This window comes from Molothrus aeneus, chromosome 6, assembly GCF_037042795.1.
Source record: "Molothrus aeneus isolate 106 chromosome 6, BPBGC_Maene_1.0, whole genome shotgun sequence".
In the NCBI taxonomy this organism is placed as follows: Eukaryota; Metazoa; Chordata; class Aves; order Passeriformes; family Icteridae; genus Molothrus; species Molothrus aeneus.
This window is the reverse complement of record NC_089651.1, coordinates 27,076,213-27,104,018: the sequence shown is the minus strand read 5'-3', so window position 1 is coordinate 27,104,018 and position 27,806 is coordinate 27,076,213. Positions and strand designations below refer to the sequence as shown.

The 27,806-nt window shown below is 41.2% G+C and overlaps 1 protein-coding gene across 1 annotated transcript; it reads right to left on the bottom strand.

Moving 5' to 3' along the window:
- Positions 1-366: 366 nt before the first annotated feature.
- Positions 367-24,631, bottom strand: MIDEAS (mitotic deacetylase associated SANT domain protein). The gene is made up of 12 exons (XM_066551971.1): positions 22,957-24,631; positions 18,564-18,887; positions 17,244-17,589; positions 16,762-16,828; positions 12,386-12,528; positions 11,437-11,540; positions 10,020-10,095; positions 8,785-8,873; positions 7,520-7,669; positions 7,137-7,316; positions 6,540-6,739; positions 367-5,451 (listed from the first exon to the last, which is right to left on the bottom strand). The coding sequence occupies exons 1-12, from the start codon at positions 24,409-24,411 to the stop codon at positions 5,244-5,246; spliced, it is 3,342 nt and encodes a 1,113-aa protein (XP_066408068.1). The 5' UTR covers positions 24,412-24,631; the 3' UTR covers positions 367-5,243.
- Positions 24,632-27,806: the final 3,175 nt, after the last annotated feature.

Below are 27,806 nucleotides of genomic sequence, written 5' to 3'. Positions count from 1 at the left end.
CACAGCAGACCTATTCCCCAGGAATTCCTAGCACACTGTCAAGGTTGTTTCTGTCTTTCTGCGAGGGTGCTCAGCTTGGAGGGGAACACACATCCCATCAACACTTCTGTAAAACGGTGGAGCTGCAGATTTCTCTGGGCTCCTGGCAGGTGCCAGTTACTTTCTTGGATGTAGGACATAAAACACACTGCAGGCTTGTGTCTTGGGGGAAGGTGAGAAACAGCCTCTAGGGCTGTGTGGGAAACACAGGTGAGTACGAAGAGAGAGCAGACCAGCCAGAAGGACTCAGGACAGCCTCCTGTGCATCACAGCCTGCACAAGCCCCCGGCCACTCCCTCATACCATTGAGAAACTCAGCTAAGAGACTATTTTTTTAACCTCATTTAATAAAAGGTTTTTTAGATATATAGAGGATATTAAGTAAATAAGTTACATAGTACATTACAATCACATCCGCAAAGATTTCCTTTAGTGTATTAATATTTTATAAAAAAGCACACAAAAAATAAATTCAGTCCAGTCTATCACAACTGTACAGCAACAGGTAAATATATTTATATATGTACATTTTAAACATGTAACAGTCTTTTAAAAGGTGCACTAGGCAGCAGACACACAAAAGGAAGTGTCTGCTCATTTGTTAAAATAAAAGTAATATACTTTATTATAAAGCATTTATACAGTAATTACAAAGGCTGACTGCTCCTGTACAGTACACCAAAGCTTTGACTACAAATTTAAAAACAGAACATAAAAAGAATGAACACAAAAAAGTTTATATCAAATCTGAGCTACAAGAGAAAAAATACAGGTGGAGAAGCTGCAGGAAACTTTTTTAAAATACACAATTATATTTCTATAAAAATATATGTTGTCTTCTAATCTGGAGAAGTTAAGGGTTTTTTCAGGCTCAGCTGTCAGTAGAATCTTAGTCTTGGAAAGAAAGATCCTTAGACAGCTTGGGATTTAAAGTTTGTGTCTTCCTAACATACGACACAGGAGAGAAGGTGGGAAAGTAAAGCAGCTGAACCCAAGTGACGAATTTACTTAGAAACTCAAGCCCCCCCAGAAATCAAACATGATTTGTAGACTCACTTCTCTGTCTCTTTAAAGCTTCATAAACTTCCAGACATACATCAGAAGATAAAGCAGGGAGAAAGTTTGTGTGGGAAAATGTGTATTAGAATAAGGTTTCTGGTAAGCATTGGACTAAATGTGCCATTGTATGAAAGCAAGACTCCTATGGTTATAGTCCTTCCTACTCCCATTTCTTTAAAATACAGTATGTATCTGCAGGAACCTTCTAGTCCACTGCCTGAAAGAGAATTAAGAAGTGTGTAACTGCAGAGTGAGAAAGCTCATGTTTGTGATTTAAGAAAGACTTTTTCTGAAAAGTGTTGATTTTAATCTAAGCTTGTTGCAGTGATAAAAATGACCAAAAGCCTCAGTTTGATAAATCAGAGTATTTTTAGTTAAATTGGACTTTATCTACAATGGGTTTAACAGATGAATTTTGAAGCTTTTGAATTTCTATCTTTGTCCTGCCTTTAAGCAGCTACATCCCTACCTCTTTTCTAGCCAGCAAAATGCCATGGTCCTGCACAGCTGAGTGAAATTCTGTAGGCTTTCAACTTACAGAGCCAAGTTCTCTCTGATACCATCACCTGTATCAGTAAAAGAACAAACATCAAGTAAATTAAAATGCAGAGTGGTTCTTGCAGCTAGACTGCAAAACACCTGCAGCTATATCAGATTTGCATCACAAGTGCATGCATCTATCTAGTAATTACATACACACATAGTCTTACAAAACTCAGATGCTATTCCATGCAGATCACAGACCTGAAAGACTGAATCTATCTGTAAAGGGCAGGCAGAAGCACAGGCAGAAGTATGTGATCAGGGCAAGCATGACCTGTCACTGCATCTCCATGATGCCCAGGGCTGGCATCAAGGCTCAAGCAGGTAATGATTTGAAATACAGCCATCTGACTGTGGGGTATATGACCACCTGAAGTCTCATCCTGCACTATAAAAGGCAAATCTATTAGTACACATTTACAGAATTGCATTCTATAAATATTTGTTCCCATTTGTTCTTCAAAGTGAAGAGACACCTTGTTCAAATTAATGACTTTCTTCTGCCTTTTTCTGTAAATTAGCAGCACACCCTTACACTAAATGGGGATTGATCAATAGGCCCTTAAACAATGGGAAATAATGAGCATGGAGTTTTAAAACAGACATATCAACAGAACACTGAGAAGCATTTTGTTTGTTTGGGATGGGTTTTTTAAATCTTAACTGGAATAACAAACTTTAATTATCACTGTGCTGCAGTAAAGAGCCACTCAAGTTATTTTTCCCCTCACAAAAAGTAGGAGCATAACTCATTCCAGATTAGAAAAATTCTATTTAAATGCTTTGTCCACAGAAATTGGGTGTTGGTTGTTTGGGTTTTGGTTTTCTTCTTTTTTTTAAAAACAATTCTCTGCCAACTTTTGCTACTAGGCAAGCTCTAATTCAAACGCAGGATCAATTCCAAACTCCTTTTGTAAGCCAGTGAATAGGCTTGGTTTGCTTGTTTGTCTTTTAAGATGACACTTCGAGGAACTGTTTTACTTATTACCATGCCAGAAAAGAAGTCTTCTGGGGGCTACTGGCAACTTGGAAGTATGCTCAGAAACATTCCAACTTGATGCCACTTAGCACATATACCTGATTGTGGTCAGCCCTGCTAACCCACAGCTGTTATAGAGGTTATCCTCAGAAAAGCCCTTTCCTGATTTTCTTCCAGTAACAGACTGTGTCCAGTTTTCCTGTTCCATTCTACTTAAACTGCAGCAGGGTGGGAGAGAAACAACCAGTACTGGAATCAGTACATAATATACACAACATTGTTATGCAAGTAAAGAAAATCTCTGATTTGTTCTAACCAGCACCTCAACACCTTGTCCTTGACAAGAGGAAAAATTATATCAGTTTCCTAAAATAGGGAGAATCAGTGAACGATCTGGCCTTTGGAAGACTGTAATAATGCTTGCAGTTCGTTCACCCACTCTTCCTCCTGACATACTGTGCTAAAGCTTCTGTTCTCTCCAAGGGCCCTAAGATAATGGCAGACAAGAATTTCCCCCGATTTATAAAAGAAAAAAAAATATAAATCAACACTGAAATCTTAAAGAGGAAGACTGATTTGCTTAAGCTTCTTTTTAAAGAAGCAGCTTTTAGTTCTTCGCAGTTTTTGAATGATTTTAACAGTTCACAATGTGCCATGTGTTTCTTACTTAGTCAACAAGATCCATTCAATGTAGGAACATGGAACAGTCATCTAAGTGCTGAAAGGAACCCCAGTTTTGATAGGAATGAAAAATACAGTCTTGACAGAAAATTGAACACTTACAGGTGAAAGTGTCAACTTTACAAAGAGTGCAGTCCTTAATGATGTTCCTCCTGATTTTGTAAGAGCAGTAACTGTTTCTGCTATTCAGAAAAAGGATTCTATGCAAAGGCATAGATATGTCAAAGCAAACGTTGTACAATACAAAGCCTCCCAAAAAAAAGAGTGAAGCCATCATGGTTGCATAAAACTGCAGGGCAAGAAGACTGACAGACAACAAGCTGGAGTTACAGCCTCTTTATATAGTTAGCCAGGAATTTATCTAGCAGCTGGAAGGGTCAAGATTTAAATAAAAAAAATCTGCCAGTCAGGCACACTCAGCAGTTCACATACAACAACATCTCTTGGATCCCTACTGGGGAAGGCAGGAGCAATCAGCTCCTACGGTCTGGTCTGACGCAGTGCCAGCACCCGAGAAACTGGGGATCACTGCTGCTCCTAAGCACTGGATGGAGGGAAGAAGCTGGGCAGCCAGGCTACAGGATGGCACCAGCTGGCCATGAAGCACAAGTGATTCTCTGCATCCTTACAAAATAATGATAAATGTGGGCTATAAAGATGTACGGAACAATCCTGTGCGAATTTAACATTTGTCACCTGGGCCACTTCTTCTTAACTCTCTTTCACCAGCAGATTTTGGCGGCTAGACTTTTTGGGCTACTAGCTTGTGTCAGTTCTGAAGAAGAGTCAGCCTTTCAGCAAGAGAACAGCTCATAGCAGGACAACCCAGCAGGCAGCACTGCCCTGCCACTGGTGTGCAAGTGGGTGACAAGCTTCTCCTGTACATACTGTCTGACAGCAACTGCCTGGGAAACTAAGGCCCTGCCATAAAAGCTTGATGATGGCAATTTCAAGGAGTAAATGAGGGTTGCTACAAGACAGAAGAGGATATTGAGAGATAAAAGCATTCACAGAGGGATGCCTGCTGGAGATGAGACTCCATTCCTCCCATTTTTGAGGTGCACACAACCTAGCACACAAGAAGATCTGGGTTCATTTTCACTAAACAAACTTGCTCCCATTTATGTAAATTCAAACCCAGTAATTTTCATTTTAAATTGCACTTGTGAAGCCCAGACTCCTTTAAGTTAATCAAAGGCTGACTATTTTGTTTTCCAAGATGAGACAACCTGCAAGGCCTGTGGCTACTCTTATCACACAGGATATTTTCATATCCATTGCTATGTTCTTAATGCCATAAGATAACTGACCTCAGGCTTCCGTTTGAAAAATAAAACTTTCTCTTAAAAGGAAGAAGAGTGTCTTTCTCATCCTACTTTTAATTTTTGTGAAACAGAGGTCAAAAGTGCACACCATCTTTCCACAAAACTTGTTGTCTGCCTGAATAACTGCTCAGAAAGAAAGGCAGGAAAGAATAAAAGGAAGAAGAACTTGCTGAGAAAGGAAAAAACTAGAAATCACCAGTGTCACAGAAAATGGATACACTTAGCTCAGAGTAGAGCTCCAGTCTAGAAACCTTTATATCCAAGAGTCCTACTACCAAAATTCCTGACAAGAACAAAAAGAAAGGTCTGACTGACCTGAGAGAACTTACTTCCACTGCAGGTGACATTGTTCTATTATGTACCTCGGGTATCATTATAAATAGGAATCTTATCAGTCTTTAAAAAAAAAAAATCCAAGTTGAAACAAATCTTGTTATCCACCATTCTGGCCTGGTCAGTACTGGCAAGGTGAAGTGAAACATGTGGTATGAGGAAATGGCAGCACTGAAACCAAAACCAGATGGTTCAGGTAAGAAAAGTGCAAGCAAAAAACAAATGAGACCAGCGAGAGGGAGGTTGGGTCCAGCCTTGCTACTCCCTCCACTTCTGGTCTGCTGCTATATTTCTCCATCTTCATCCGAGCTGGCACTGCTGCTCCCGCTGCTGCTGCTCCCACTGTCACTGCTCTCGTCCTGCTGGGCCTGGCTGCGGGCTGCCGCCGCCGCTGCCGCCTCCTTCTCCTGCTGCTTCAGTGCCGCCGCCTTCTTCTCCTGTTCCGCGTGGCTCTTCATGTGAGCACTGCGGCTCTTCACCTTGTAGAACACCCTGAGGAAAGCACACAGGGACATTAGCATTGGCCTCTCCTACGGCCTCCTTCAACATTTTTCTGGAAGAGCTTCTGCTGCTGTGGCCTCAAGTTCACGAGCTTCAGCTCCGGAACTCCCACAGGCACAGCGATAGAGCACCTACAGCAAACGCCACTCAGGACATGGAGAGCAAGGTGCAATGCTAGCAGGGGATCCTGAGCTTAATTTCTTACTGTGGCCATTTCTCATTCAGCTCTGAATTCAGAGGGGCAGTGCTGGTATCTGAATTATGCATGTGCTGCTTAACATAGCCCAGGTTTTCAGGCATACCCCTGTGCTGCAACAATACCATAAGCAGCGAGGCAAATGATGGCCCAATGCCACTCTTGAGCCTTGTCCACAGAGCTCGAAATACTTGAGCTTTTTCCTTCTGACTCTACATTTCTGTGATCTGTTCCTCCACCCTCCACCATTAACTATTTGGATTTTGCATGAAGCGCCACAAGTGTAGTTCAGACATCATTAAGAAGCCTTGTCTGCTTGTCCTGTTATTTTAAGAGTAAGCAACTTATGTAGGGAGCTGAATTTTCTTGACAGTTTGATTCTGGTGGCAACAGGCCTGCAAAAACTACTAAAACTGTGTGAGGAAATACAAATATATTTGACATCTACCAAAGACAGCTGCAAATGTAACCAGATGAACTATGTACCTACTGGCCTAATAAGCTGCTGCAATAATGATGTTAACGTCTCGTGTTTCTAGACCACTGTTCTTAAGTCTATACCACGTTCTTTATATGTGATCTAGCAAATACGTAGAAACTTGTTACAAAAATGTAAGCATTACAGAGGGCCAACATAGCAGCTGCTTGAAAGTGCAGCTTAACACCAACTACTGTACACAGCTGAAATGCAGGTGGTATCTCATGCCATTTGAAGGAAAACAAGCCTTAATTTGCAAGTATTAGTGGGGCAGTAATTCATTAGAACTATTGCCAATGTCTATGGCCTATACAGAAAGACAGAAAGTTCATTTGGGAAAAAGCTTCCACAGGAGATGCCCTACTGTGATTCTGTGACTATTGCTGGAAGCAGAGTTGGTCTTACCTGCCACATTTTTTACATGGAAATGTGTTTTCTGTGTTTTGTGTTTTACTGGTAGCATCTGGTTTTGTCTTCTGTTTCCTCTTCTTCCTCTGCACTGGAGCAGTAATAGGCTTTCGAGGCTTCACTGTTGTCTCCCTTGGCTTCCTCCCAATTCTGCCCATGACAGCTGCCTCATGACTCCTCATATTGGTGTTGCTGGCCTTTGCAAAGAGGAGAAGAATTGAGTCAAAGTGACACTTAAACCCACCATCAGAGGGAAGACAGTAGCTGAGCTCCTGTGTTTCACTCATTCCAGACAAAGGTTTTATTTAATGGCAAAATCTTCAGGCTATTTTAAGGACATTTCTCATCACGGCCCTCTGTGTCCACCAGCCACAAAGAATACATTGCATTTTTCCACCTTACACATCCCAGTTCTCCCATCACAGCTCACAGTCTGATTGATAGTAACACTCTGATCTACCTCAGCCCATTCTCTTGCTCCAGAAAAAGTTAGAGATGGAAACTTTTTGCATCTGGAACTGCCCACATGTTTTCTAAACCATTTGCAAAGTGAAGGTGGCATAGAAAGCACAACATGCACAATGCAGCACTTACTATTACACCATCTTGTAGTGTCTGTTCATCTTTCAGAGCATCGGCGCTCCTCTTTCTGTTATCCAACCCTTCCTCTGCCTCCTCTTCTTCATCCTCTTCCTCCTCCTCCTCCACATGCCCCCGTTCCTCACTGAAGATGTCCCTTCTCAGAGGAAGAACACGTGCAAACCTATGGGAACTCTTCACCAGAAGATAAAGGAACTGTTAATTTTGATGCCGGTAGGTAAATGACATTATGTGACACAGGACACAAATTTGTGAGTCTGGACTCCTGTGGAGAAGCCAGATTGTTTGTGCTTTTGATTTGACCAGTAAATGAGACAACACAAAAGACTTCAAACCACAGCCCAAAAGAGGTGAGAGAAATTTAGGAAATTACTTACCTTGATGTCAACTTCAGCTTCATCTTTCATTGATCTCTCATTAGCACCATCAATGTCCCCAAAGATTAAGGTCCCATTCCGACCAATTTTCACCTGTTTCTTGTATGTGTAGTAGAATTCTACACATTGAGCCACTGTTTTGGTTTTTATCTGTTGTTTAAAAAACATAAAACACCAGTGGATTACATGATTTTAAAAAGATTTATAAATAACTACTAGGGGTGCAATAAATAAACTTTGTATTTTCTTTCCTTAGTAGTTTCCATTCCACCACAGCTGCTGTTCAAGCCTCTTTTTCTGTGTCATATTCGCCTGTGTGCCTCATCCCACAGCATATCCCCTACTGCCACTGTTATTCACTGAGAACTAGAGGACAAACTTTCCAAAGAAAAGCTGGTTAATGCAAAGGTGACAGAACCTGGAACTTTGTAAGCTTAATGCACCTCTTAGCCTCTGAAATGTTCCAGTTGAGCTATCAGGCTTGACAGCAGCTTCTCAGCTTTATGGAGGAGCTTTATTTTGCAGCAGCACTTCAGAGAAGACCAGACCAGAATACCAATCCAAAAATGGAAGTGAAGGTTTGCAGCCCCTTCCCGTTTTGGCCATGTGCATTTTGTAGGCATATGGTGGTGGACAATTATCAGCATGGACTTGTGACCATCTACATATTCTGCATCAGTGATTTCTTTAAAATGTTTGGAATATATTTTCAACTTCTGAGCTTTTGCAATTTAAATGCCTTTGGGAATTTTATTCAGTAAATACGTTTGCAGTTCCTGGTTTTGCACTCTCCTTCAGTGATTTCCCCCTTGCTGACATGTCATACCTCATCAAAACAAGGGAGTGATCATTTCTCCTATCATTGTCACAACATGAGAGATCTAAAGGATCCATCATTTTCATATCCTTCTTTGGTCCTCTCCATCAGTGGCAAAGATGTGTTTCTTTTTAGTTTTATCAGCAAGCCATTTAAGCTAAACACTGCCAATGCTCTATAAATGTGCTCTGCAGAGGAGATAGCTGTAGCATGGACTAATGGAAGTAATGCAGTTTAAATACCAGGGTTAATCAAAACAAACATAATTGCTCTAGCTTTCTGGTGAGATTTCATGCTGTGCTGGAGGCTGACATTTCTCTGAAATCTTCTGAATGTGGGACCTAATGCTTAAAACAGAGGTTTCAGAAAAATCAAGATTGAACTTCCTGTATAAAATGTTCTACAAACATGTAAAAATGTATCATGAAAACAAACAAAAGTAACTTACAAGCTTTTGGACCAAGAAAAAATCTTTCTTGTAGATTGCAATGCCTTTGTTGAATAGCTTTTTTTCAGCAACCTTCCACTTGTCTGATCCTGTAGGTAAAGTAAGTTATAATGAAAATCCATACAATTTCAAATGTTTACTCTTCTACATACCTCTTCTTCATGTTTGCCTTAAATAAGACCAGCACACACATGAGGGTGCAGTCTCTCCTTGAGCCTACTACAGCAAAACTGCGGACCGCTGGTAACTCCTCCCTTGCTGCTCCACCCCAGCTCTCCTCCCAACACTTCCTTTGTGCTAGATCAAGTGCTCATCACCACAGGTTAATTCAGCTCAGCTTGCAAAAACCACTCACTCAGATGAACTAAGATGTTGCCCAAGCAAGGTGAAGTGACACACTTCGTGGTGACCCAGTCATAAGATTTTATAGTAGGGTAATGTTGGGGCAGAAGAACAGGATCTTCTCTTTCAGTAGGAACCTGTACTTGAAGATTTACTACATCTCCAGTATTCCTCAAATATTCCTTGCCTCTAATAATAACATTGTCAAATCCCCTCCTTCCTTATAGATATTCTTCAACTAATATTTGCCAACAACTACAGTAGGAATGCATAGTAACAAAAATGTATTTTCTATGCTTTGTGGTACCAGCTATTAGACATCTCTCTACTGCTTTACATCAGATCTTTCAGGTCACTTGGGTCTCTCCAGATCACTGAAATCAGTGTCACACAGCTGACTATTTTCTAATTAGGTGCATGATGACAAAGGTAGCTTATGGCATTTAAATTTTGAATAAACACTGACAGGTATTCATAGTTGGCTGAGGCTTCTTCAGCAAGCTTGAAAACTACTTCCCATAAAACCCCTGCTTAACTCCACCCTGGAAACTCATGCCAGAGAGGCTATGATTCTAAGGTTACCACAGCCTTTCTTATACATACGGGCTATCTTTCTACATTCTCTGTGTCTCAGTGCAAGGGATTACCTTCCCTTTTCCCCATAAAGAAAATGAGAACTCATACCTATCCCAATACACATGCACATGTTCAGAAGGATGCAGTGTTTCTTACATTTAAAGGGTCATAATTTGCATAAGCAAAAATTCTGGCAAGCCATCATTTGAGTTACAAGAGAGGATTGCTCTTTTAATCCTCTTGTAATGTAACAGAGTACCCCAAAAAATCAGAAAAGGATATAAGCAGGTAGCACAGAGTTGTTCTGGTTGACAAACCTGTGTAGTGATAATCTGCCAAAGGGTGGGTAGGTGGTCGCACTGGCTTCTTCAACAGCAGTTTGGTCAGAGCTCCCTTGGATAAACACAAGTAAAATAATTACTTTAATATCTGGGGTATTAAAAACAAAGATCAGGCAATTTTTTATCCCCTCTTTTCTGTGGCAAGCTAACAGAAAAGAAACAGAGTACAGTTTACCACTTGGGACAACTTTAAAAACCACATTCTTGACTGCCCATCTAATCTTGGGTACCAGAGACAAGTGGTACATTCTTGGCACCTCTTCACATCTGTGAATTGACACAACCACCAGGGTACTGGGAGAGAGCTAATTCCATACATAGAGACCTTGCATCAGTTTCCTCTCATTAACCAAAGGCCTATTACACACATATCCAAAAATGCTGCCCTAAGTGACACCTGTTTTACATATCCAAGTAATTGTAATTTGATCTCACTTGACTGAGCATTATTTCAAAATAAATCAGCAGTCACGTGACTGAAAGATGACACACACAAAACTCCCACCTCTCAAGATGCTTTTTAGTTTTCATTTATACCAGAAGGCTTTCAAATTCTGTAGGAAGGAGACAACAGAATCGTGCTTCCACTGGCAGTTTAAACCACCTGAACAATGAGTTCCTGCTGTCAGAGGAAGTCCTGCTCCTCTCTAATGCCAACAGCAGCATTCACAACGATGGGCTGCCAGAAACATAACACACACACATACAAAAACTACTTTCTGTTTGATCTCTTCTCTGATGCAAGTCCATGCACAAGTGTCAGTCCCACAGGATGGGAAACAAGCAGCAAGGCAAAAGTGTGGGATACTCCTGAACACAGGGCAGATTTATGCCAGTCTAAATCAGTCATAGAACTATAAAAAGATGACAAAGCTTTGCTCTTTGCTCTGCTCTTTGATATTACCTCCCAGAGGTGTCAAAGGGCAATCATGAAAGTGTATCATGTCTTACAATACTGGTATAAAATTAGCAGGACAGTTGTTCTACAGACACAGACAGAGAAGTCAAATGGATCTAGCAAAACAAAGAGGTGCAAGACACTGCCCTCTGACTCAGCTTTCGGCCCCAGCCTCTTATTTTTCCCTTCTACACAGTAACCTTTCCAGGAAGACAACATCTAAGATTAATTTAGAAGTCTTGGCTCACTTGCCCTGATAGACTGTCAGTGTGTTTGTTAAAAAGCCAAACATGTCCAAGTTGGAAATATAAAAGTAAGTGCACATGGCACTGTACATTGATCAGAACCCACATTAGGGACATACAAGGGACACCAAACAATGGGAACCAGATCCACTGAAAGGAATTTTCAAGGCTCTCCTCTCAGGAATGAGAGGTTACCTGACCTTCCTTAACATCTTTGACCACATTGAGGCGAACAGGGGGACAGACTCACCAGAATGCTTCCCTTTTCTTCATGTAAGAAATGCAATGCCAGCTCCTGGTTGGTTCCACCCCCAGGAAAAATGCTTGAACAGGCAGCAGCTAGCAGTTTTTCCACTGTTTCCACAGGGGTACCAAAAAAAACCAGAAAAGAAGATTAAAATGAAGTTTCCTACTGCATTGGCATGATTAATTATCTCTTTTGAAGGAGAAATAGACATAACAGAAAGTAAAACTCAGAGAAGCTGCATGTCCTTGCAAATTTATCTGGGTCAAATTTGGACCCCAGCACTCATTAGGCTACAAGGTCATGCAGCACTATTTACACATGGAATTTCTTGCAAATCTCCTCCCTGCTCTTCCCACCTCCCTTCACCTTACACATTTTTTGAACCCACCCTTATATTGTGAATTTCCATTTCACAAAACTCTTTTTTCTCTCTCATTCAAAAATATTTCTTCCAAGCTTGCCCACTTCCTCTTCCCTTCAGGATTTATACAGACCACAACCCATGTGTAACAGAAGCAGTCAGCTCCCCAGGTCTGCTACTAGCTACCACAACTCCTGCTTCCTCATCCTGACTTCAGTCTACAACTTGATTTTTTTGAAATACTATTACATCTAGAACATCCCTCAAAAATACAGGAGTTGAGTGTGTGTGGTTTTCAATGTTAACAAAACCAAGGAAGCTTCACTGAGCAAAAGGCTGCTCTTGGCCTGACAGAAGCAGCAGTCACAGTTTTTTTACTATTAAAAGAACCAATCCTACCAGCCTCCCCTTGCCCCATACATGCAATCTGACAAACAAGTTTTGCTCCTAAAACTGTTTTCAAGACCATTTAAACATGTCACTTGAATGGTAGCTCTAGAAGATTTTTAATTATGCCTACAGTAGATAAGTGGTTATCCCTACAACCACTGCGACAACTCGCCCCTCTTTAACAGCCTTCCAACTTCTTACCATTCTCTTGGGTAACTTTGTTGGTTTCCAAGTCACCCCATGGCTGCCACACCAGCTCTGCTTTATGTTCATCAGTTTCTGCCAGAGATCTGTCTTGGAGTGATGGGATTTCTGCTTGAAAGCGAGTTCCTACATTTATTCGCCTGCAGAGAAGGAAAAATGTTACAGTCAGGCCATCTTTACAATACCCAGGAAGTCTCCGTCTCTGCTAGAAACACTAATGAAGAACCAAATGAAGAAACAAATGCCTATACAAATGCAGGCTCTTGCATATAACACCAACAGTGTTGTAGGTTATATAAGTAACTTAGAATTTGAGAGGTTTTACATCTATTACCCGTTTCCATTTTTTTTTAATCTTCCTTTTTTTTTTAATCAGCATAGGTTGAAACTGTATTTAAATTAGCATCCCCTAATAGCTGCTCAAAGAACAGTTATTGGCTTCTAATAATCATCACTTTTGGAGAGGCTCTCATATAGGGTCCTCTTATGGCAAGCTTGTTCCTCAGGCATAAGACAGGTAAGCCTGTTTTAGTATTAACATTTTGTCAGCCAACAACTGAACCAGAGCCTCCAAATGTCCTTTTCAACCTAAACACTGCCATCTGGTCCAACTTCCCATTCAAAGCAGGATCAAAATTTAGTCCTTTATGACCTTGACACAAGCTGGTGTCTTCCAGGTACTCCTTCTAACAACTGAAACCAAAACTACAAAACAATGAAACCTGTATTGCTCATTTTGTACCAAACCCAAACCCTACCCTTCCAGCAGCAATCTCATACTTTTACATCTGAATTAGCAGACAGACTTTTCACTACCTGCAACCCACAGAGCACTACATTTGCTTTAAGTCAAGTGACCATCCACAAAGATTCTACTCTGTATTGGCAAGTGTGATTTTGTGCACAGAGGTGGGTAAGAACCCCAAGTGAAAGACTGTTTTTCTGTGTACTTAATGTGAACATACTCCTCAATCAGATGTCAGTCAACCACACTGGTAGCTCTTGACATAGTAAAGTATAGAGAAAGAAAGCTCCTTTTTGGAGAGAGCAGATCAGGCAGTGCCCAGAAGATGATAAAATTCTGGAGTTGCTTCACTAGAAAAAAGTGAAACTCCCTGCACCCAGGACAAGGTTTGCTATAATTCTCAAGTCTTGGCTTGGTGCCCCACACCTAGCACAATTACCAGAGAAAGAGCATAATATAGTCCAATAAGGAATAATAACAAAAACTTCTGAGAAATCCCAACCTCCAGACTTTTCTCATCCTCTGAAATGACACACACATCTATTATGAAAAGAAGTTTGGAAAAGGAGTGAGGAAGCCTCGAAACAACACATAACCTGTACAAAAATCCAGAGATACCAGCAAGTGTTTCAATATGGTGTTTTGAAGTCCTAAGAGACTGTGTTATCAAACAGGAGGAAATGGGTATGGAAGGAGAAGAAGCAAATACCTTAGTCCCTTTTCCACCCAATTCCTCATTTTGGTATTGTCATGAAACACTTTCATCATAAGATGTCATGTGTTGGAAAAGCCCATGTTCAAAAAAATTACCGACTTCTAACACACATAAAAAGATACTTTGCAAACTGGTTTTTTTTGCATCTATAGCAGATCCAGATGTCCTTAAGGGGAACAGCTCATGTGTAAACAAAGCAATGCAGAAGTTAACTACCCTATACACTTGTTCCAACTTCATCACCCACTCAGCAGTAGCTCTCCTTGTAGAGCACACTGAGATGGACTACAGATTAATGTTCATGTGAAGTCTTCTACTCATTGTGATTAGTCTTGCTTACTGTTATGGCATGCAGTTTCACAGAGGAGGAAAGGCTTATGGATTATAATCTGCCCTTAAAGAAAAGACTGCTCAAAACTGCCATGTGGAAACAGATAAAAAGGCGTTTTTGCAGTAAAGACTGCACTGGGAAATTTGGGAGAGGCTGTGTCTCAGGACACAGACTCCTCTGACCTCACTTCTGAGAAAGAAAAGAGACAACTGGAAGATCTGGAGGGAAAGAATGTGCGCCTTCTTGAAAGTTTCTTCTCATTTTGAAACTGAACTTGGAATATGACATCTCTGGGCTAGAAAAAACGAAAAATTTCATCTCGTACCTGCAACGCCCAAATAAAACCAGAATTCTACTGCAAGAGTTGACATGGGTAACTTAAATTTGGTCTGCTCTGAGCAGAGGCTTGGACCAGATAACCTCCAGAGATCCATTCAAGTTGTATTATTCTTCTGTTCCTCTACTGATGAAGTCTAGACTTCAATACATAAAGAGCTCTCGCCTGAAAGCACCAGTGGTGCTCCTGGGATGCCATGGGAGCTGAGTGTGACAACATCCAGAACTGAGGCTGTGAATTGGGAAGGCAGTTCACAGTGATACACCACAGGTATATTTAAGGCTGCCTACTTCAGCAGTGACCCCAAGACTTTGGTGCAACTGAACTACAAAACCAGCAGGACACAAGGATCTGTGACAACAGCTGCCTATTGTACCATTTCACAAAGAATTAAGCTTCATTATCACACTTCCTATTTCAAATCACTGCAATTAAATAACCTTTTAAGAAGCACTAACAGAAGGCTTGGCAAACAATTAAGACTACTACACTGGGTAATCACAAGTTAGAGTCAACTTCTGACAAGACTACAAAGCAAATTAAACATTTTTTTCTTCTAAAAAAAGTGCTTCCTGCCACATTTTCTTTAAGGAAGACATGTCTACATAACTGACCATCCCAGTGCTGCCAAACACGAAATGACACCAGGTTAATAATTTGCTGTCATTAAAAGTTAAAAGCAATTTACCTCCATAAGCATCTGCTCAGCAAGACTTAAGATGACAGTTAGACAAACTGTCTATCTGCACATAACTCCCTTTTGGCAAAAGTAAATGAACTTGCACTACTAAGATACCATGGTTTGAAATTAATGGCAACATTAATTTGAAAATATGAAAATTTTCACATACAACTAAAATCACAACCAGCTTTATGTCAACAACTTCAGCAATTTAAGCCAACAGACACAAGACAACTGCACCACAGAGAGGTCAAAGATGGAGACCTGAGAGGGACACAAAAAATATCTGTTCAAGAAGTTCCCCTGGATTAATGTTAAATGAACTAACAGGAAAAGATTAATTGGGACACTTCCAAAATAAATTTATACAACAATAAATGTGCTTATTTCAATGAATGGGCTTGGTCTAGAGGAGGTTTGCAAAGGTTACAAGAAAAATCTACATTCATTCACAATTGCAACATTTTCTCAGGACAGGCTGCTGTGACAAGTGCAGAAAACCTGACCTTCAAACAAGAAGGCAGAATGGGAAAAGGGCGAGGAAAAAAAAATTCAGCAAATGCACCAGTCTATTTTTAAGATACAAACCATTTTGGATAAAAGCAAAAGAAGCATTGTATTTACCTGGGGAAGTTCTGAGTCAAATATCTCAAATGTTATGGGATATGCTGCAGAGTTTGAGCAGAGATTCCTGACTGCACAGTCAGATGCAGAGCCATGTGGGTGTTTTTATGCCATATGGGTGCTTCCAAGCCATGCATCTCCATGATTAGATTTTGCAGGAATTAATTAATTAGGTATAGTAATGAACTGAAACTACACTCCCTTGCTGTAGTTCTGCAGTACTCAGCTTGAATTGATAACACTCCCAGAGCACTGGCAAAGGCTGTGCAGAGATATTTGCAGCTCTGCTCAGGTTTAGCAGGACTGACACCAAGCCTAAGCTCACAATTCCAGCTTCAACATCTCCAGACTGTGTTCCCTACTGCTGTTGTGTCCCCAGGTTTCCCAGCACACAGCCAGCTAAAGACCAACCAGGCTGATTAGCTCAGGGCACACAGCCCATATGCCACTGGCTGTAGCGTTTTCAGGCTGAGCTTGCCCAGGGGAGAGCGGAGTGTTCACAGCTGTGCTGCAGCTAAAACACACCTGCAACCAGACCAGTCCATGGGAGAGCTAACCCAAGTTTTCCAAGGACATTCTGTCCTTCCTCTAAAGGAGCATCATCTTCCCACCCTAAAACAAGCACACAGCATACAAAGAAGTGCTCGTATAGAACAACACAGGACAGATTCCCCTTTAGGTAACTAACAGTAATTCAGCCCAGAGACAGGTGAGCATCAATAGAAAGCTGTTAATGTCACCAGAATTACATTTACCAACCAAACAATATTTATCATATGGTGCAATTTTTAATCAACACAACTTGTATTTTGAACCACCAATAAGAATAGTTTTAATGCTTCTAAGAGATACATCAGTCACACAGGGAGCAGCTTGAAAGTTTAGGAGGAAGCAAGGAAGCACTTTTACTAAGAGACTCTGAATCTGCTGCCTACTTACGGTTCAATGCTGACCGGGGTGGCTTCCCCCACTACTGTAAGAATCGGAGGGGTAACTTCTGAACTATCTGCAACAAGAAGGAAGAACTGCTCAGCTTCACATCTGAGATTTACTTATCACACAGCTTGAAAATCTAATCAGAGCTGTCCATCTCTGAAAAAAGGTACCCCCAGGCTAAATAAAGGAGTTTCAGATGACCAGAGCTTTCCTCCCCTCAGCTGAAGATAGTGACCTGGGAGAGGAACTGACTTTTCATTCCTAAGAACGTCAGCAGGGGGTGTTGCAGGTTGCTTGTGAACCCATCCTAACATCCATGCCCAGATGGAGCAATACTGCATTTCCTGTATTCTGGCTTCCCAAACTATCAGGAAGGAGCTCCAGTTTCACACAAATACATCTCCTAAGGGCATCATGGTCCTCCCAATGCTCCACAGTTCCCGATCATAAATTACACAAGAAAGGAAGGTTAAAATGCAACTTACTTGATCTAAGCAGAGTTCTGTGACCACTTTTGGGCGTCACTGGAGGTGCAACCGAATGACCGCTTGAAGAGAGGATAGCGTTAAAATACAGCCCAGATCCTTCTCTCACTGGACTAAGGATTGGGGGAGGAGTGTAAGGAGGTAGCTCAAAGTTCCTATCTGAAGGATGGTCTGCCAGACGGACAGGTGACCGTAAGTGGCTCTGATATGGAGTAATGTTGGAATAAACAGGCGGCGCAATAAAGGTGCCAGCTTTAGGTGGTATGAACAGGGGCTCGGGTCTTGGCCGCTGCTTTGGTTTTCGGGCAAAGCCCTCTGCTTCATCCTTTGGAACAGCATCTTCATGCTATTAGAAAAAAAAATTGCATTGTTAATTTAATTTAAAATCTCAGGTTGCTTGAAAAATGTCAGTGAGATGATAACATTTTTTCATAGCAGCTTAAACTCTGGATAGAACAGTTGGAGGATGTCTCAACAATTAGCAGAAGGGGAAAGTGAGAGGAAGAACACAGGGAATGGAATGGACTGGACACAGGAACCATTAGGTAGCAGCGCTAGCCCATGTGATTATGAAGTTATATTTTACAAGAACTTCATGTCCATCTGGTCCAACCTTCATGGTAGCTTTAAAAGACAATAAAAAAGCACAGCAGAATCCTGGTAGAGATACACCACAACCTTCATACAGATACGCAGTGACACTGAATAGTGGTAAGAGAACAGAAGACAATATAACAGTATTTTATTAGATGGTCAAGCATTTAAATACAGAGAAACCTCCCCAGATGCCTGCCATTCCTGTGATATCTGAACATTCTGTTGTACTTCTGGATAGAGGAGAAGGGAAATAAAAATATCAACCCACCCACTCATCACTACCATGCTGCAGGGGAACAATCAAGTACTGACCTTCAGAACTCAGTAAAAGTTTCCATTGCATGAGAATAAATCTTCACTTTGGATTTTATTCACATTGAGAGATATGTGCACTACTTAGAATTTATTTGTATTAATGTATGTCTGAAGAAAGCACTCTTGACACAGACAGACAACTATTCTAGTCTTACTGTCCATCTGGCTTTATTCACTGTTTAATGAATTTAGTGAGGCGCTGCCTGGCTTTACTAGCATTAGCTGTAGGTCATGAAAAGCCAGCAATGCTCAAATACATGGCAACACTATGATAAAATCCCCAGACTATGTACATTCCAAGTTCAAGCCTTGAGATCAGACTACTTTAATAGATAAGTTCATGGTTAAAAACTGTGTGATTAAATCGAACAGATGTGCCTCATCTTTGGTTTCTTAGTGCATCCATACCTGACTTGAGGTCTCCATGTTAGTATTACGATTAGACCGCCTCCGAGTGACTATCACAGAAGGCTTCCGTTCACAAGGAGCTCGATCGTTTGTTTGGCCTTTCTGGAGCTTTCCATCCTCAGACTTTTCCTTTTCAAGGCTCTGCAAGTCAATTTTTCTCACTGGCACAGACACAGGAATGATAAGAGGCACAAGGCTGTTATCCTCCCGGGCTTTTTTGGGAGCTGGTGAAGAACTGGCGAATTCCACAACACTCTTTGAAGCTCCAGTAGGTCCTGGAGCTGTTACTAGCACACTCTTCTTCTCCTCTGAATTATCCAGCTCCTGAGAAGAAAAATAGATTCCTAAAAATTCTGTATTACTTATATAATAAATGAGATACCATCTCACTTTCAGTGTATATCAAGTTTCTCGAAGCAATTTGCAAGCTGAAATTGATTTGGAAGTGTTACTGGAGGTTAAAAGAATATTTCGCAGTGTTACTAAAATTTCATAGAATTACTTGAAGATTGCCTGTAGTCTCAACTGCTAGAACACTTATATAGGTCATTTATAAGAATTGTTTCACTACCTATGTTTTAACAGTTTATTTTCTATATGAATTTGTGTCCTGCTTTATAACTTTCGACAACAGCTCTTCAGTTTTAGTAACGATCAAAAGCTGCAGGTTATTAATTTCAAATATTGGATTTCTGCTCCAGGGAAGACTGAACTGTGGTATTATCTTAATTAAATCTCTCACACACAAAAAACCTAAACCCAGAGCTAGTTTTTGCTTCATTTTTTTTCTGACTCTGGAAAACATTAAGCCTTCAAAATAAGCCAGATAACAAGATTGAGCACATGAAATCTACTATATCAAGAAGATCCAGGACTGCCTCCTTTCAAGGAGGCAGTTATTAGAGTTGGGCTAAGTTGCACAGAAAGGTTTATTCCTGACTCGGCAGTTTACAAGTCTGACTGCTTCTTCACAGACACTGCAAATGCACACCTCTACCACACAGTGATGGAACACACACTTGTAAAGTCACAAGTGGCATCCACTGTCCCAGAATAAGCCTCAGGAGAAATTAATGAGGTCTGAGGACCTGCCTTCACTTCAGGTTGGTGACAGGCTGTACTTTCCCATAAAACTACCAATTTTGGGTTTGGAGGGCATTCATCATGTTCATCATGCTGACAGACATCACTGGAGTCCACTGACTCTACATAGAAAGGGATTCCTGTAAATCTTTGTAGCTTTCCTCCACCACTTTCTGGGTACAGCAACACATAATGACAATGTGAATGTGTGAAAAAGCACCAATTCTGACCAATCTAAAAATCTCAGGTACCTCCTGGGTGCTACACAGACCTCTGTAGGTCGAGAGACCTGAACTAATTTGCTGACTACAAGAAGGAAATTATGGCAGCTCAAAAGTGCCACAGTCACCCAAAAGTGTCACTTTTCTCTGGCTTTATGATTGGTTTACCATGCTCCTTTTATTTTCAAAACTGGGGGGCAATCAGCAAAGGACTCCTCCTCAGAGATGGGAGTGCTGACCCCTCCAAGACAAAACAAGAACAGGAGACCTGAATAGTAGCACAGATAGAGAAAAAACACCAGTAGGACTTAATATAAATAGTTAAGACATCCTTAAAGATGTTCTGGTCCACACTACAGCTTTTCTGATCACAAAAGTTCACACATACCTAATGTTTACAAGAGGCATGACTAATTTTGGAATTAAGCCTTTTGCTTCAGATCTCTAAACAGTTTCTCAGCTGTTTGATTATTCTCAGAGGTAAGCAGAAAGGATGGGACCTGCTAGGGGATTTTTGGCTACCTCAGAATCCCTGTTGTAGAATTTGGGGCAGGAGGGCTGCTGGATAACTTCAGCAAGTGCAACATACGGCACTTTCATTTAGACTCTTGCATAAATACTGAGGTATGAACTAGTCATCTAGAGTTCTCCAGGAAATCCACAGAAACCCATCAGACATCCTGGCATTGATCCTCTCTATCCCTCAAGCTGTTTCTAAAAATCTTAGAATTCACAGAAAAACCCAACTACAACAGCTGGAAGAACTGTTCCAAGGCCACATCTGTGATCTGATTAGAAACCACACCAGCCTTTTAAAAACACCTGCCCACATAGGGCTTTCTGCTATCATTCTGCATCATCTGCATCAAGGAGAGGCAGCTTCTGTCTGCAGTCAAACCAAAGCTTGTCCATGAAAGAGACGAGACCAGAACTACAATTCTGCAAACAAAACTTTTTTCTTCCTTTTGTTTGTAGCAGCTGGTGCCCTGCCCTGTGCCAGGGGAAAGCAGCTAGGTAAGCAAAACATGTCTTCCTTCCATAAAGGAATATTTAAATTCAGACACCCTTGTAGAAAACCATTAAGGTTTGAGAAAAGTTTTCTGTACTTATAGAATTCAACAAGTCACACTGAAATAATTAAGGAGTTAAGAATTTACTGCAGCCTGTAGGCAGCAACAAGCTTGCATCACCTGAAAAAAAGGCAGCCACAGGCCTGTTCCAAAGCATCAGTCGTGACACTGCATGTAGACAGATATTACTGTCCAGAATATTATTTTTGCATAAGGTACACATACCTAGACTGGGATGTTCAAAAAACTGGTTCAAATTATGAATGATATCTTCTTCAATCAATAATTTAACTCTATGGCCTTCTACACACTCTTCAGATAATCTATGCAGAGAAGGCTTCTAGGTTGTTTTTAACAGAAAGAAACTCATAAGAGAAGCAGCCCACTCTCATTCAGCAAACACATTTTCTTTTTCTCCCTCACACAATATTCAACACCTTAAAGATGTAAAATCCATCAGACCTCTGGTAAGAATTTTATCATTTTTCAAAACCTCATCCTGAAAACCTGAAGAGATCTAAACATAAAGAGTTCTGCTAGTGCCATTATGCTTGCATAACTGCAAAGAACAAAAGAGCATCTGTCAAAACACTTCTCTGGTCTTTACATTATGAATCAGACTGCAAGCAGACGTGCCTTCAAACAGCCAATTTCTTGCTTCATCTCTCAGGGCCCTTTCCTAAATGCTCTATTTGCTTCTTCTTGACACTCTGTTAGTGATCCAAGTGCAATGTGAATTGCAGGCCTTATGCAATATAATCACACAATGGCTGGCAAAGAGCAATACACCATGCTACTACAAACTACCAGTTCTTTATCAAATCTGCTGGTTCAACTGGAGTTAGAGCAAAAAGGATTGAAGACAACATCAACCAAGTCAAGTCACTGTTTGGTTTCTGCTCTCCAAGAGATGGAGTAGGCTATGGATATTCAGCTCATTGTTTATTAGTTTAATTCTTTCACTCAAACAGCACATTCCCCTAAGGAAGAGATGGGAAAAAACAGTGAGAGACAGACTAGGATAAAAAGGATGATGAAACGGACAATAAAATGCCTTTCCCTTTGTTGTGTGACTGGATAGCAACTCAGATATCAAAAGTGTAGGTAAAAACAGCTCATGTAACATATATTTCATCAGCCTTTGGGAAGAGAACTTCCAAGGAAAAGTGTGCCTCCTAAGAAGCACTCAATAAAAGATTAGGCAAACCACAACTGTAAGAAAAACATTCAAAAACAATCCCTCCAAAAACCCCCACTCAACTCCAAAAATCCCATCACTTGTCTCCCAATAGGCTAGTTAATTTTGAACTCTGTCATCTTGCCATATGGAATATATACTGTTTAGTTTAGACTGATGGGATATCAAAAGATTAGGAGTAGTGAACTACCAAATCAGTCAGCACTAAATTTCTTCCTCATTAAGTCTTACAGGAGGTCTACAGGCCCTCAGGTCATTCTTAGAAATGGGATGCTGCATGAGACAGGCCTTTGTCATGCCTGGTATTGGTCCTTCATGTAAGTGAAGCTTTCTTAGACTTTTAATATTTGAGAAATATTGAACATGTAACCTGCATTATGTATTTTTTAGATAGCACATTTTAGAAACACTTCAACTGCTGAAACTGAAAAACTGGCAGGTAAGCCTAAGTCTTTTAACAGAAAAGAAAGAGAATGTTAAATTGGTAAAAAGACAACAAGTAAGCTGCTTGTACCTGCCTCTCAAAATTCCTCATCACCTTGAGACCTAAGCTGAAAACTTCCATATTTTCATGTCATGGGCTAAAATAATGTTTGGTGTTAGTGAAATAAAACTGTCACTTAGTGGTTTCACTATACTACATCTCTGTTCTCCCACATCTATGAATTACAGTAGCTGAACTTACATGCCTCCACACCAGAGCTACCCTCACTGCACACTTCCAAGATACCATCCTATCCTGCATACGTACAGGACTTCCCTTCCTTTCAGCCCTATTTTGTCGTGTAAAACATGCTATATGGTTAGGGTCTATACCTTACCTTTACATTCTGAAGAGAAGCCAGCTCAACAGCTTTCTGGGCCAAAGTCAGCAAATTGGCTTCTTGAGAAACACGTCGCCTCCGTCGGGTACTCTGGATTACACCACCTCTGACACTCTGAAAATCATTAGTTCTCTGACTGTTTTCTTCAGGTGCTGCTGCCTGCTTCTCCTCATCTCTACCATTCTGGGCTGCAGCTTGCCTGTCTGTTTCCATCTGGCACTGCTCACTATTCACCAGGACATCCTTCTGCCCCAGATCCAATCTTTTGGGGTGCAAATAGGTACTTTTACTGTGGCCCAGCGACTCAGGTGTTTGCTGTATCGGGACCTCTTGCTGATGTGTTTGCCAGTGGTGCAGAAATAAATTGCTGGGTTGTTCTTCTGCCTGCTTAGAAGGCAACACTTCTCCTGCAGATGTCAGCAGGCCACCTTCTTTGGAGAGTCTCCGTGACCTTCTTGGAAAGGGAATCTGCGTCTGAGGTAGCACAGTCTGTTGGTTCTGCTCTGTTAATGCCTTGAATAGCTCCTGGTTCCTCTCTGCTTGCTGAAATTGGTGTGGCATCATGTGATGCTGAGGTGCTGCAGCTGCCACATGAGGCTGTGCTATAGAAGTCGTTTGCTGCAGACCAAAGGCTTGTGTGGCAGCCTGTTGCTGCTGCTGCTGAGGATAGAAATTTTCAAAGAGCTGTAGCTGGGGAAGAGCTTGCTGTTTTTGTTGTGCAGTAAATGCTGGACTGGAAGAAGTTGGGGCTTCTTGAAAGACATGTAACAGCTCAGGAAGACCCTGCTTTTGGCCTTGGTGACCAAATGCAAGTTGGAAAGGCTGCAATGGCAGAGTTTGATTCTGCTGCTGCTGTTTCTGCATTTGATGAAAAGAATTCATTTGAGCTTGCTGTCTAACCAGGGCTTGCTGTTCCAGCTGAGCCTTTTGGGACATCATCTGCTGGACAGCATCTCCATACAAATCCAGCTGTGACACAAACACTCCTTTCTCTTGATTTCTTTTAAGGGCTTCTGGGTGGCCATAGAAGCCTGGGGCACCAGCATTGGAGTGGGGTCCTTTTGGGTTGCCCCCAAAAACCATACTGTGGTTCCACATTGAAGGTGGAGACTGCCAGTGGCTGTCACCCCTTTCTGGTAACCGGTTTCCCATTAGTGAATTCTGCCATTTGACAGCTGTTACTGACTGGGGCATCATCACTGACTCTCCCCTATCTTGATTGTAAACAGAGTTCATCAAAGCAACGTTGTTGGGTGCATTCGTTAATCCTCCTGGATGAGAAATCTCCATAGTTTGAGAGACTGGTATATTCCCTCCGTGACCATAGTACTGTCCCTCCTTAAGCTGCTGCTGTGGTTCCTTTGACGGCACTGCTATGTCCTGCTCGTTAAAATAGGCAACTCGTTTCCCAGCCCGTTTGCTTGAAGACTTCTGCTGAGCCTGAAGATTCATGGTTCAGTCTGTTCTCCCAGCCACACACACAGTATTTATAATCCACCCATCCCTGAGGTTGGGGGAGGAAAGGCACAGCAGTCTTTCTTTTCCATTCAGCTTCAGTAATAAAGGGCAGGAAAGAAGTCCAGATGAAAGTGCATTCACTTCCTTTTTCTTTGTGTGCTTCTCCCACTTCTTTTCACTCTTATAGTTTGTGGTTCAGAGGTCAGTAGGGTCCACTTAGTTACAGGTCCTGAAATAGAGAAGCAATTGCAATGAATCATCAACAGACATAACTGGCCTATGAATGCTCATGCGATAAGCAACAATGTGTATGTCTGTCCCATTTCCCATGGAAATGAAGACCAGGATAATAGATGGAAGAAACAACAGATCTGACCTGCTAGAAGAATGCAAAACAAAACAACTTCGTTTTACAAAATAGGTATCACACTGTACTTGCATGATGCAACTCGCTACTGCACACAGAATTCTGACTAATCACTTAAGTTCACCCTGAAAGTTTTACTTTTACTCTTTACTACATCTGATCTGGCCAATTACTTCCACATCTTTCTGTAGCCAGAATAATCTGGTTTTAATCTTAGCTCAAAACCACAAAACAAAAACCCCTCATGGCTTGCCAAAAGGCCACAGTTCCCAAAGACCTTTAAAAGCCACATATGTACATGAAGACTGCAGCCAAACATGCAACAAGATGCTCAGTTCAGTATTCTGAAGGAAAATGGTCAGGCAACAGCCCATCAGTCACACACACACCCCACCAATGGTTACAGATGCCTTCCAGTCAACATCTGCCCACCCAGCATCCAAGCCCTAGGATCCCATCCTAGGGCCACGGCCTGCTCAACCTGTGGCTCTCTCAGAAGTTTTCTTCAGCTGAAAGAAACTGCTCCCGCTCAGGTCACACTCACTGAAAGGTAGTTCAGGCAGCTGCTCTTGTAACAGCTGCTTGCAGACATCAGCAAATATCTGTTAGTGAAAAGCTACAAATGTAATAGAAGAAAGCCCTTCCAGAACAGACATTCTACAACAATTCTACCCTCTTACCCCTTTTTTCCATGAAGAAAAGCTATCCACAAACTCTAAGAGGCTAGCTTGCAGGATTAAGGTCTAATGTGTGAACACATACACTAGTATTCCTATTTGGATACCTAAAACCTTTTTAGATGTTTAGTTTTAAATTCAATTATATTATCAGATTACCACTACTAACATTCTAGTGTAAGTCTCTATTACTATCCTTTTCAGGGTGCATTCTGTTCCACTTTAAATCCCACAGCCAATACATTCCAGGAAAATTACAGCAAATTGTAAAAAAACTATTCTTATTACACCCCTTCTGTTACATAATCAAGTTTCTCTTGAGTGGAGCAGGTAAGACTAACACACACATTCCCTCCAATGAAACCTGCAATCTATTTATTCTGCTTTCTAAAATGAAAAATAATAAACCAAAATGATACAGCACACTGCAGTCCTGTAACCTGGGCTTCCTCAGACGGTACAGGTTTTAACACTGAGGTGGGGTTGGGAACATGACGAGGAGGAAAGGACAAAGAGTTTTAATTAACTTACGCAACTTCCACCTCAGAGGCCAAGCTTGGCTTCAGTGCCACTGGAACCATGGGACTGTGTTTCAGAGCGCAGTGACTCACTTCCTCAGGCTGTTACATAGCTGCTCCCCCACACTGCCTCCCCTTCGCCTTTGGCTACAAACCATGGACCTCTGCCACCCCGCATCACAGAGCCAGGGCATTCCTCCCTCCTCTAAGCACAACATCTCAGCTCATTTCCCAAGACTATCACAACAGGATGAAAATAACTCTAGGAGAAATTATGTGAGATGGAAAATTCTCTCTAAACTGCAACTAGTACACGAATGATGATTTCATAAAGTAAGTTTTTCTTACTTCAAAATTTCACTAGGAGAGGAAAAAACATCTTACAGCAGGAAACTGAATCCCTGGTAGCAAAAATGTAGAGGTGGATAAGCTGCTATATGCCTCTCAGAAACCTTAATGCTATCCTCTCTCCTTGCTTTCTGCAGTACTGCAAATGTATCAGAGATAACAGCTAAACTTCAACACCTGAGGTAATACTACTAAGAGTGATTTCTGTCAGTCTTACTTTGTGAAATCATCACAAACTATTTTTATCTCCAAACTAGGCAACATTTTCCTTCCACAGATGCTTTTGCAATGCTCAGTCACATCATTTTGATAAAAAGAATGCAAGGTCTTCTGTATATTAGAAGACATTACCAGTAGATCAAGTTTTAAGCTGACAGCTTTCTGAAATTCTGCTCTAGACTTTTTACACTGTGAAGAAAAAGACAACAATAATCGTCAAAAAGACAGCATTCAACTTTCAACTTGAAGGGTCCTTGTTATCAACCAAAAAAAGAAAGAAAGAGTCCAGCTGATGCTGTTCTTAATAGCTGTGGCTGGGACTTGCAGCTACCACACAGAAAAGTGCCCAGGAGACCTTTACAAACAGAACTCTCACATTAGTAAAAAGCATTGCATTAGCACAACACTTGTGTGGACTTTGGTTCTGCTTTTTCTATTACTAGGTAAGAAAACACCAGCATCACAAGGTCTAACTCGGACCAGTTTAGAACTGCAACAATCTGGGAAAGAGATCTAACAAAACTATTAAGACGCAAAGTATAAAAAGGAGCAAGTTCAGAGATAACCTATATGAGGAAAAGGAATATGTACAATTGAAGTTGTTATTCAGCACAAAACCCAGGAAAAGAGATTCAAGGTAATTTGAACAAAACATGTTTACTGAACATCCCAGTTCTCCCAGTTACATGCAAAAATAACAACATAAGAGATCACCAAGATAAAGGAGGATTTGGTGCATTTGGTATTTGATGGTAAAAGAAAGCATCACAAAATCTGCATTTTAGAAGTTCTTTCTATATAGAAAATCTACAGAAAAGTATCTTCTATGTCATCCTAATAATAACAGCTCATAGTTTAAGCTGCAGTGATAAATGTTCAAGTTGCAGCATGACTATGCTTCAGGAAAGCTCATGCTTGGCAGCTTCACTGCATGAGCACTGTTGGCTGACTAAACAGGCTTCCCTCCCTGAGGTTGGGGGAATGAGCTCACACAATCATCATCCCAGCCAATTACCAGCTTTGGGGTTTTTCTGCTTTGTTTTGTTTTACTTGAATTTCAGCACAAGAGTCAACCTGCAGTAGCACAGGAAAATGGCAACATGCTTCCAGGCTTAAGTGCTTTGGAGCAGTACACCCAAGACCATTCCTTACCTCTGAATAAAGCACAGAGCCAGTTCCAATACTCTAATTCCCAGAAGATACTGTGTCTTGCCTCCAAATATACAGAAGTATTATGATACTTAGCATTGCTTTTACACT